This window comes from Bubalus kerabau, chromosome 17 (assembly GCF_029407905.1).
Source record: "Bubalus kerabau isolate K-KA32 ecotype Philippines breed swamp buffalo chromosome 17, PCC_UOA_SB_1v2, whole genome shotgun sequence".
NCBI lineage: Eukaryota > Metazoa > Chordata > Mammalia > Artiodactyla > Bovidae > Bubalus > Bubalus kerabau.
Genome location: NC_073640.1, coordinates 63795655 through 63808286, shown reverse-complemented (window position 1 = coordinate 63808286; position 12632 = coordinate 63795655). Strand labels below are relative to the sequence as shown.

Sequence of the window (12632 nt, the reverse complement as noted above, 5' to 3'; positions counted from 1 at the left end):
TGGACTTGAATGCTCCAATAAAAGACACAGAGTGACAGACTGGATTGAAAAACTTGAGCATACCATATGCTGCCTACAAGAGACCCACTTTAGATGTGAAAAGGAATGCAATATTGATACATACTATAACATGGCTGAACCAAAAAAATTATTTTTCTTAGGTCTGCCTCCCAAAGTGATAGAAATAAAAATGAACATAAACAGATGGGACCAATCAAACTTATGAGGTTTTGTATAACAAAAGGAACCATCAATGAAAGAAAAAAGACAACCTACACACCAAGAGAAAATACCTGCAAATGATGCAACCAACAAGTACTTAATTTCCAAAATATACAGATATCTCACACAATTCAAAAACAAAAAAAACAACCCAATCGAAAAATGGGCAGAAGATCTAAACAGACATTTCATGAAAGAAGACATACAGATGGGCAAAAGGCACTTGAAAAGACACTGCTAAGTCACTTCAGTCGTGTCCAACTCTGTGTGACCCCATAGACGGCAGCCCACCAGGCTCCCCCGTCCCTGGGATTCTCCAGGCAAGAACACTGGAGTAGGTTGCCATTTCCTTCTCCAATGCATGAAAGTGAAAGGTGAAAGTGAAGTTGCTCAGTCATGTCCGATTCTTAGCGACCCCATGGACTACAGCCAACCAGGCTCCTCCGTCCATGGGATTTTCCAGGCAAGAGTGCTGGAGTGGGGTGCCATTGCCTTCTCCAGAAAAGACACTCAACATCATTAATTATCAAAAAAATACAAACCAAAACTAAAAATGAGGTACCTCACTTCACACTGATCAGAATGGTCATTGTTAAAAAATCTACAAATGACAAATGTTGGAGAGAGTGTGGAGAAAAGGGAACCCTCCTACACTGTTGGTAGGAATGTAAGCTGACAAAGCCACTATGGAAAAACAGTATGAAGGTTCTTCAAAAAATTAAAAATAGAGTTGCCATATGATCCAGCAATCCCACTCCCTGGAAATATATGTGGACAAAACTATAATTCAAAAAGATACATGTACCCCTATGTTCAAAGCAGCACTATTCACAATAGCCACGACATGCAAACAACATAAATGTCCACTGATAGATGAATAGCTAAACAAGATGTCATGCATACATACAATGGAATACTATGCAGCCATAAAAAGAATGAAGCCATTTCAGTTGCAAGACCATGGATGCATCTAGAGATTATCATACTAAATAAATCAGAGAAAGACAAATACCATATGATATCACTTATATGTGGATTCTAAAATATAATACAAATGAACCTATCTATCAAACTGATACAAATTCGCCAACAGAGAACAGACTTGTGATCGCCAGGGGGGAGGTGGGATGGGGAGAATGGATTGAAAGTTTGGAATTAGCAGATGCAAACCATTCTATAGAGAATGGATAAATAACAAGGTCATGCTGTACAGCACAGAGAACTATCATCAATATCTTATAATAAACCATAATGGAAAAGAATATAAAAAATAATGTGTGTGTGTTATCTATGTGTGTGTGTGTATATAATATATATATATATAAATGAATCACTTTAATGTACACCAGACATTGACAAATCATTGTGAATCTACACTTGTGAAGTCTACTACGCTTCAATTTTTTTAAAGAGACTACTCTTTTAAGAAAAAAAAAAAAAAAAGATACTCTTTTTCTGTGAATGTTTCTGGCATTCTTTCAAAAAGAGGAATAGACTGGGACTTCCCTGGGAGTCCAGTGGTTAAGAATCCACCTTCCAATGCAGGGGACTGAGGTTCAATCCCTGGTAAGGGAAGTAAGTATGGTTTGATGCTGTCCTCCAACTCTGTTCTTTTTCACATTTATTTTGGCTATCTGGGATCCACACTTATTCAAAATGAATTTCAGGACCAGGGTCACATTTGTACAAAATTGACTGGTGGGATTCTGACAGGGATTGTTCTGAATCTTTCTAACACTCTGGCAAGTACTGCCATCTTAACTACTCTAAGTCTTTGAATCAGCAATCACAGAATATCTTGACATTTATTTTTCTTTCAACTCTTTCATCAATACTTGTAGTTTTCATTGTATGAATATTCCAGTTCCTTAAATAAATTCTTACTCTTTCTGATGGTCTTGTGAATGCAATTGTTTTACTTACTTTCAAGTTGTTTATTGCTAGTGTACAGAAATATTTTAGAGCCAGAAACATACTGATTCACTTTTGTAACTTTTAAAATCTCGAAAAACATGTTTCCCCATCAGTCTTTCATTCTACACCTCCTCGGGTATTTACCCACATTAGTATTCCGTTGGCCACAAAGTTCATTTGAGTTTTTCTAATCTGAACGAACTTTTTGGCCAACCAATACAATGCTTATATGTAGCCTCTTTGGTTTACATGGAGCTGAAAGGGCATGCAGAAGGGTTTTCTGAACAATCCTTACTACCGTACCTCACTGACACCACAGAGCCTACTCTCACCTCCAATCCACGCCTGAGAACAAAACCTTTCACAGGAGGATCACCTAAAAGGACCCTCTTCCCAAGTTCTAGGTCACTGGGTCACAGTGAAGATCAATCTGCAGGGAGATGAGAGGAGATTCAGGGAAGGCCCTGTGTGTGATTAAATATTTTAGGCAGGAAACTTCATGGACAGAGAAGTTTAACAAGTCCAAATCTTGTCTTTTTAGGAAAGAGTTAACAGATCAACAAAGACTATGATTTTTACCTGGGAAAGCTCCATTCTTCCTTCTTTCCTCTTTTTCTTCTTAGATTCTTCAGGTAAGATTATTCTGTATGAGGAAAATATGTTGTTTAATGCTTACAATCAACATACCCCCCTGCTCTGCCACAAAGATACCAGAAGGAGAACCTTAATGTGGGGAAAGATGGTCCTTTGCTGCTAATTGTAACAGGAAGGATCCAGAGGCAATAAATTTCTACAGGAAGACCAATTAGTAAGTTTTTCACCCACTTCAGGAAGCCCCTCCCTGCTGCGGAAACCCACACTCTGCTGCAATTACATCACCCTTCATCCATTTGGCACTCAGCCCAAAGAAACTGCCTCCTCTAAGTTCTCTCTTGCAGGTGGCCAGCATCCAATGACTGGTTGATACAGGATATGGAAGCTGCCCCTTATGTTAATTGGAAGCAACTCTGGAGGGTCACCCCAGTTCTAGAGCTCCCTGTGAGCTATAATGAACAACTGAGATTTTTGTCCTGATGGTTATGGGAAACCGTAAAAGGATTTAATGCCAAGGATGACACAATCAAATTTATGATTTACCCCTGATTCAGAGATAGAGAAAGACAAGCTGAGAAAAAGATATGCCTCTATCTCTGGGCCTATGCCTCTGTTTCTTTCTTAAGTGTTTTTTGTAACTGTTGCAGGACTGGAACACATTTGAAGTTTTAACTATACAGGCAAATTGGTCTACTGTGGGTTACAGGTGAGTATACTGAGGCTCAGAGCAGGAGTAATTTTACAAAGTTACCCTGAAAAAGTCTGAGTTGAGTAAGCAGAACTGGGTTGAAGTGGCAGTCTGGACAGACTTAAGTAGAAAGGGTTTGTCCTAATTCCAGATTAACTTTCATGTTCCTGAGCAAGAGAAACTTCTTTTTCATGGGTTTGAGTGGGTGAAGTCACTCAGTCGTGTCTGACTCTTTGAGACCCCATGGACTGTAGCCTACCAGGCTCCTTGGTCCATGGAATTCTCCAGGCAAGAATACTGAAGTGGGTTGCCATTTCCTTCGCCAGGGCACCTTCCCAACCCAGGGATCGAACTCGGGTCTCCTGCATTGTAGGCAGACGCTTTACCATCTGAGCTATTTCAAACATTTAATTCCTCTTTTCAAAAAAACATTATAATCAAAAAATATAAAATGAAAAATAGTTATTACTCCAGAAACACAAGAAAGAAGGTCACCCACAGAGATGTGCTCTGAACAATTTCTTCATCATGAACTGGGCTCTATTGGAACAAAGTTTCACATCAATCTGAGAAAGGCTGGAACATGGGACCCCCCTATAGCACTGCTCTGTACCTGAACAAATGCATACTGAGCACAGAATACAAAAAAAAAAAAAAAACAATAAAGAATTAAAAATAACTGCATACATGCACAGCTGGGGCAAATTATGAAGAGTAAGATACTGCTCCCCCAAAAAAGGTGACAAATAGATTCAAGGGATTAGATCTGATAAACAGAGTGCCTGAAGAACTATGGATGGAGGTTCATGACACTATACAGGAAGCAGTGATCAAGATCATCCCCAAGAAAAAGAAATGCAAAAACACAAAATGGTTGTCTGAGGAGCCCTTACAAATAGCTGAGAAAAGAAGAGAAGTGAAAGGCAAAGGAGAACAGGAAAGACATACCCATTTAAATGCAGAGTTTTAAAGACTAGAAAGGAGAAATAAGAAAGCTTTCCTCAGTGATCAATGCAAAGAAATAGAGGAAAACAATAGAACAAGAAAGACTAGAGATCTCTTCAAGAAAATTAGAGATATCAATGGAACTTTTCATGCAAAGATGGGCACAATAAAGGACAGAAATGGTATGGACCTAACAGAAGCAGAAGATATTAAGAAGTGGTGGCAAGAATACACATAAGAACTGTACAAAAGAATATCTTCATGACCCAGATAACCACCATGGTGTGATCACTCACCTAGAGCCAAACATCCTGGAATGTGAAGTGAAGTGAGACTTAGGAAGCATCACTAGGAACAAAGCTAGTGGAGGTGATGGTATTCCAGTTGCGCTATTTCAAATCCTAAAAGATGATGCTGTGAAAGTGCTTCACTCAATATGCCAGCAAATTTGGAAAACTCAGCAGTTGCCACAGGACTGCAAAAAATCAGTTTTCACTCCAATCCCAAAGAAAGGCAGTGCCAAAGAATGTTCAAACTACTCCACAACTGCATTCATCTCACACGCTAGCAAAATGATGCTCAAAATTCTTCAAGCTGGGCTTCACAGTACATGAACTGCGAACTTCCAGATGTTCAATCTGCATTGTGAAAAGGCAGAGAAATGAGAGATCAAATTGCCAACATCCGCTGGATCACAGAAAAAGCAAGAGAGTTCCAGAAAAACATCTACTTCTGCTTTATTGACTACACCAAAGCCTTTGACTGTGTGGATCACAACAAACTGTGAGAAATCCTTAAAGAGATGGGAATACCAGACCACCTGACCTATCTCCTGAGAAATCTGTATGCAGGTCAAAAAGCAACAGTTAGAACTGGACATGGAACAACAGACTGGTTCCAAATCAGGAAAGGAGTACGTCAAGGCTGTATATTGTCACCCTGCTTATTTAACTTAAATGCAGAGTACATTATGCAAAATGCCAGGCTGGATGAAACACAAGCTGGAATCAAGATTGCCAAGAGAAATACCAATAGCCTCAGATACACAGATGATACCACCCTTATGGCAGAAAGCGAAGAAGAACTAAAGAGTCTCTTGATAAAAGTTAAAGAGGAGAGTGAAAAAGTTGGCTTAAAACTCAACATTCAAAAAACTAAGATCATGGCATCTGGCCCCATCACTTCATGGCAAATAGATGGGGAAACGGTGGAACAGTGAAGGGGGCTCCAAAATCAGTGTAGATGGTAACTGCAGCCATGAAATTAAAAGACACTTGTTCCTTGGAAGAAAAACTCTGACCAACCTAGACTGCATATTAAAAAGCAGAGACACTATTTTGCCAACAAAGGTCCATCTAATCAAAACAATGTTTTTTCCAGTAGTCATGTATGGATGTGAGATTTGGACTATAAAGAAAGCTGAGTGCCGAGGAATTGACATTTTTGAACTGTGGTGCTGGAGAAGACTCTTGAGAGTCCCTTGGACTGCAAGGCGATCCAGTGAGTCAATCCTAAAGGAAATCAGTCCTAAACACTCATTGGAAGGACTGATGCTGAAGCTGAAATGCCAATATTTTGGCCACCTGATGCAAAGAACTGACTCATTTGAAAAGACCTTGATGCTGGGAAAGATTGAGGGCAGGAGAAGAAGGGGATGACAGAGAACGAGATGGTTGGATGGCATCACTGACTTGATGGACATGGGTTTGGGCAAGCTCCGGGAGTTGGTGATGGACAGGGAAGCCTGGCGTGCTGCAGTCCTTGGGTTGCAAAGAGTCAACTGAGCGACTGAACTGAAGACACAAAAAGGCCAAAACCCAAATGCCACTTCTGAGGTGCTCAGAACAAAAGCAGTATACTGCACGGGATCTCTGTACACAGCATCACCAAACAGGTGGGCAGACCATCTAAGCCACACCTCCAGTCAGATCTACTTATCCTCCCCCACTCCCACCCCATTTAAGGAACCAGCCCCGCCTCCCATCAGGGAACAAGCAAGGGCAAATGTTTCTTATTCTTGTTCATTTGTCTTGCAGGACAAGTCCCAGTAAAGCTTTGCCTGAATTCCTCACCTGGCCTGTTATCAGTTCCTATTGAGTAGAGCCCAAGAACTCAGATCGGTAACAAATCCAGCCCATCCTTTAACATCTGCGTAGAGGAAACAATCGTTTTATTTGGACAATTCAGTTCAGAGCTCACCAATTGAGCTGATCAGTTAAGCCAAGAAAGAAGCTACTGAATATTAAACTGGTTAAACTAGGTTTTGAGTGTTAAAAGGTGATCAACATCCTTTCCACATGCACAGTAAAGTTATCTACCAGACAACAAATAGAGTTGATGTCTATTCAGTATAGTTCCAATACAGTATACAGTAGAAAGCATATTAACCTGGTAATCTGAGCAATAAAATTTACAGTAAAAATATTATAACATATCCAATGGTTCCTGAGATTAAAGCTAAAACAAGTGTGAGGATACATCAAACTTAGAAAAGATTGACATGAGCCATAGAACAAAGGGGGTGATTGCAACAGTACTGGTAATAATGGCCATTTTCAAAAGAACTCTGTGGTAACACAGATTCTGTCCCCATTTCTTAGAAGGGAAGAGAACAACCTGGAACTAAGTCTCTTCTGTCCCCATTTCTTAGAAGGGAAGAGAACAACCTGGAACTAAGTCTCTGCCCTCTGGAAGGCCTGGGATTGCAAATGGAGTCATCTGAAGCAAAAATTAGAAAATGCAGATGCCTCAAACACCTGCTTTTGCAACTATCACTCTCCTCTGCATAATTTAAACATGTCAACAAACTTTAAACAAATATAGCTTATTAGAGACACTACTTAGTACTTCATAACTTAATATTCCACATTTAATCAACTCAATATTCAGCTGGGTTTGGGTTTTCCGCTTTCGCCACCACTGTTTGCTTTGTTCTCTATGTGTCTCCCTGGGTCCTTCTACTTCTCTCCTTTTGTGTCCTTTTCTGTGTTTCCTCCTCTGATTATAGGCATCATTTTGTTTCCCACCCTCTCTGTTCCTCCTCCCACAGACTGTTAGGCCTCACTCTGTTGCAATCTCTGTTCAATCCCTGTAATTCTTTCTCATCAAACGTTATGCATGATGCCTCGCTAACTGCATATACTTCTGCTTCAATATTCCCTCTCCGCTCTCCAAGGAGGGAGGTCAAAGGCCCTCAACCTCCAGAGTGAGGACTTGCTCTAACGGAATAGGGCGGAAGAGGGCGGGGGTAAAGGGGAAGGAGTCGGGTGTCCGCCAAAGGGTTGAAAGAGGTAAAGAGCTGCAGGCGTTTAGCGTCTATATGGACCGAACGCAGAAAGCTTGGGCCGGTACCTGAGTCGGAGCGATTTTAACCGGAACCGGGCCCGGACTCCCGGGACCGAACCGAGGCTTGTGGCGACGCCACCACAGGCGGTAGGGGTGGTCTCAGAGGGAGAGCAACAACCGGGTTCAGAGGTTTACTTTACTGGGAGACGCCCGAAACCCAGCTGTGGAGGAGGGGGCCTGAACTCCACAGAGCGCAGTAACGATCTAAGCAATCAAGTCACTCACCCGAGCACGTCAGTCTTTCCTCGGGATCCGCTTCCGTGTCTGGAGGAAATTGCGCATGCGCACCGTTGGGCCGGGGACGGGACCGCTGAGAGGCGTCAGAATGGAAGGAGGCTGTGTCCCTGGAGGGGCGGAGCCTGCAGACGTGGTCTCGTCCTGGCAGATAATCTTGTCTCTCCTCTCCGAACGGGTTCTGCGTTTCTACTTTGGATCCTTTGAACGTGTCCGGTGTCTTTTGGAGCCAGGCTCTGTGCGGAATTAGAGAGCCGGGGCACCTTCGGTTGACAAGGGTTTATGTGAAAACACGAGCGGATGGACACAGAGACTCTGAACACCAAAGCGCCCGAACGCCGAGACGTGGGGGCGGGGCTTGGAACTGTGGGCGGAGCTTGGATTTTGGCCCTTCTGAGACTCCAGGCAGTTATAGCTTCTTTACTTAATAAGCATCGGCATGAGTTTTAGAGCGGGTGATGGAAACTAGGAGTAACTGGAAATGCAAAATTGTGCCTATGTGGAATGTGAAATTTTATACTCACTTCCCTTCGGAGCGTTACTTTTTCGTTTCCCATTCACTTGGAGCCATCAAAAATAATAAGAATTTGAGGCGGGTGGGGGGGAGGGTGCAGTTCCTGGTGATCTATAGGTTAGGGTTCCAGGTTTTCAATGCCTTCCGTGAACAGATCCCACAATCCAGGCGACAAAAAAAAAAAGGAAAAATTTCCACCCCAAACATGTCTGGCTGAGGGACTCCTTTGGAGACTGTGAGCAAGTAATTGGCTACAGTCAGGTACTTGAGAACAAAGCCTTAGTAAATAATTCAACCATATTTTAATTATCTTTTCAAGAATGCACAAACTACTGCACAATTGCACGCATCTCACACGCTAGCAAAGTAATGCTCAAAATTCTGCAAGCCAGGCTTCAGCAATTCGTGAACCATGAACTTCCAGATGCTCAAGCTGGTTTTAGAAACGGCAGAGGAACCAGAGATCAAACTGCCAACATCTGTTGGATCACTGAAAAAACAAGAGAATTCCAGAGAAACATCTACTTCTGCTTTATTGACTATGCCAAAACCTTTGACTGTGTGGATCACAACAAACTGGAAAATTCTTCAAGAGATGGGAATACCAGACTATCTGACCTGCCTCCTGAGAAATCTGTATGGAGGTCAAGAAGCAACAGTTAGAACTGGACACGAACAACAGACTGGTTAGAAATTGGGAAAGGAGTACGTCAAGGCTGTATACTGTTGTCAAGGCTGTATACTGTCACCCTGCTTATTTAACTTAAATGCAGAGTACATCATGCGAAATGCCAGGCTGGATGAAACACAAGCTGGAATCAAGATTGCCAGGAGAAATATCAATAACCTCAGATATGCAGATGACCACCCTTTTCTGCCACCCTTATGGGAGAAAGCAAAGAAGAACTAAAGAGCCTCTTGATGAAAGCAAAAGTGAGTGAAAAAGTTGGCTTAAAACTCCACATTCAGAAAACTAAGAACATGGCATTCAGTCCCATCACTTCATGGCAAACAGATGGGGAAATAGTGGAAACAGTGTGAGACTATTTTGGGGGGGCTCCAAAATCACTGCAGATGGTGACTGCAGCCATGAAATTAGAAGACACTTGTTCCTTGGAAGAAAAGCTATGACCAACCTCAGTTCAGTTCAGTTCAATTCAGTCCCTCAGTCATGTCCGACTCTTTGCGATCCCATGAACCACAGCACGCCAGGCCTCCCTGTCCATTTACCAACGTCCAGAGTCTACCCAAACCCATGTCCATCGAGTCGGTGATGCCATCCAACTATCTCATCCTCTGTCGCCCCCTTCTCCTCCTGCCCTCAATCTTTGCCAGCATCAGGGTCTTTTCAAATGAGTCAGCTCTTCGCATCAGGTGGCCAAAGTATTGCTGAGTTTCAGCTTCAACATCAGTCCTTCCAATGAACACGCAGGACTGTTCTCCTTCAGGATGGACTGGTTGGATCTCCTTGCAGTCCAAGGGACTCTCAAGAGTCTTCTCCAACACCACAGTTCAAAAGCATCAATTCTTCGATTCTCAGCCTTCTTCACAGTCCAAGTCTCACATCGATACATGACTATTGGAAAAACCATAGCCTTGGCTAGATGGACCTTTGTTGGCAAAGTAATGTCTCTGTTTTTAAAAATATGCTGTCTAGGTCAGTCATAACTTTCTTTCCAAGGAGTAAGCGTCTTTTAATTTCATGGCTGCAATCACCATCTGCAGTGATTTTGGAGCCCCCCAAAATAAAGTCTGACACTGTTTCCACTGTTTCCCCATCTATTTCCCATGAAGTGATGGGATCAGATGTCATGATCTTAGTTTTCTGAATGTTGAGCTTTAAGCCGATGTTTTCACCTCCTCTTTCACTTTCACCAAGAGGCTTTTTAGTTCCTCTTCACTTTCTGTCATAAGGGTGGTGTCATCTACATATCTGAGGTTACTGATATTTCTCCTGGCAATCTTGATTCCAGCTTGTGCTTCTTCCAGCCCAGCGTTTCTCATGATGTACTCTGCACATAAGTTAAATAAGCAGGGTGACAACATACAGCCTTGACGTACTCCTTTTCCTATTTGGGACCAGTCTGTTGTTCCATGTCCAGTTCGAACTGTTGCTTCCTGACCTGCATACAGTTTTCTCAAGAGCAGGTCAGGTGGTCTGGTATTCCCATCTCTTTCAGAATTTTCCACAGTTTATTGTGATCCACACAGTCAAAGGCTTTGGCATAGTCAATAAAGCAGAAATAGATGTTTTTCTGGAACTCTCTTTTTTTTTTTGATGATTTGCAGATGTTGGCAATTTGATCTCTGGTTCCTCTGCCTTTTCTAAAACCAGCTTGAACATCTGGAAGTTCATGGTTCACGTATTGCTGAAGCCTGGTTTGGACAGCATATTAGAAAGCAGAGACACTACTTTGCCAACAAAGGTCCATCTAGTCAAGGCTATGGTTTTTCCAGTAGTCATGTATGGATATGAGAGTTGGATTATAAAGAAAGCTGAGCACCGAAGAATTGATGCTTTTGAATTGTGGTGTTGGAGAAAACTCTTGAGAGTTCCTTGGACTGCAAGGAGATCCACCAGTCAATCCTAAAGGAAATCAGTCCTAAACACTCATTGGAAGGACTAATGCTGACGTTGAAACTCCAATACTTTGGCCACCTGATTCAAGGAACTGACTCATTGGAAAAGATCCTGATGCTGGGAAAGATTGAAGGCAGGAGGAGAAGGGGATGACAAAGGATGAGATGGTTGGATGGCATCACTGACTCTATGGACATAAGTTTGAGTAAGCTCCCGGAGTTGGTGATGGACAGGGAGGCTTGGTGTGCTGCAGTACATGGCGTCGCAAAGAGTCAGACATGACTGAGTGACTGAACTGAACTATCTTTTACCCTTTGACCTTTATCTGGCTGTGTGTGTGCACATTCTCAGTCATGTCTGATTCTTTGTGACCTCACTGACTGTAGCCTGCCATGCTCCTCTATCCATGGGATTCTCCAGGCAAGTGTACCGGTATGCATTGCCATCTCCTTCTCCAGGGGATCTTCCCAACCCAGGGATCCAACACCAGTCTCCTGCATTGTCAGGTGGATTCTTTACCATTGAGCTACCTGGGAAGCCCTTATCTGGCTATTGAAGTGAAAGTGTTAGTTGCTCAATCGCATCTACTCTTTGAGCCTGGAGTGTCCTCCAGGCTCCTTTATCCATGGAATTCTTCAGGCCAAGAATACTGGAGTGGCTTGCCATTCCCTTCTCGAGAGGATTTTCCAGACCCAGGGATTGAAGCCGGGTCTCTTGCACTGCAGGTAGATTCTTTAACATCTGAGCCAGGTGTGACAAATAAGACTATTTCTTGTCATACCAACCATATAAAGGGAAATCTCTGGTGAGAGAGTACAAAACACGTATATGCAAAATGCCTCAACACCTTAATGTGAAGCCTGGGTTGAGCCCCACTCAGAGAAGACAAACCCAGCACACCTCCCACTTTTCTTTTCTAGCTTCACTGACATATATTTGATAAGTAGCAATGATGTACATATGAGGCATACAATATGATTATCTGACAGATGTATACACTTTGTACTAATTATCACAATAATTTACACTTCCATCAACTCACAATTACCAGTGTGTGTCTGTGTTGTGAGAACATTTAAGTTTTACTTTCTCAGCAAATCCCAAATATACAGTATTAAGTACAGTCAGCATACTGTACCTTAGATGTACATGTTGTACTTATTCATTTAACAACTGAACAGTTTGTAACTGAACAGTTTGTAACTTTTGGCCAGTATCTCTCCAACTACTTCACCACCCACGTCCTCAAAAACCTTTATATTCTGTGGCTCTATGAGTTTGACATTTCAACCTTCCATATAGGTGTGTCTTTTTCAACCACAGTTATGTCAGAAATAGTAACAGTGTTATAGCCACTCAGGAAGCAAACTCACTCAAAAGGACAGTGGGAATAGTGGAGTGCAGTTTTACACCAGTGGGTCCGAGGCAGAGTTTCCTCCTTAGCCAAGGACCCCGACCGATTTTTGGGGCAATCCTTTATACCCAAAGTGTACATGTCCAAGACCACATGCCCAAATTCTCTAAAGTCCACTCTGAACAATGTTAGTAAGAGATGCAATCAGGTTATAGCCATAAATTTACATTCTAAAGCTATC

The 12632-nt window shown here is 42.4% G+C and overlaps 1 protein-coding gene across 8 annotated transcripts in view; it reads right to left on the bottom strand.

The window, feature by feature from the left end:
- LOC129631040 (zinc finger protein OZF-like) overlaps positions 1-12632 on the bottom strand; it is a 281286-nt gene that overhangs the window by 29818 nt on the left and 238836 nt on the right. For 4 of the 8 annotated variants that reach the window (XM_055551783.1, XM_055551784.1, XM_055551781.1 and 1 more), the window contains exon 10: positions 7934-8178. In XM_055551783.1, the coding sequence (XP_055407758.1) occupies positions 7934-8178 (245 nt within the window). Of the gene's footprint in view, positions 1-2468; positions 2567-2715; positions 2780-6435; positions 6512-7933; positions 8179-12632 lie in introns of all 8 variants that reach the window. The other 4 variants (XR_008703861.1, XR_008703860.1, XR_008703863.1 and 1 more) reach the window with 4 other exon arrangements.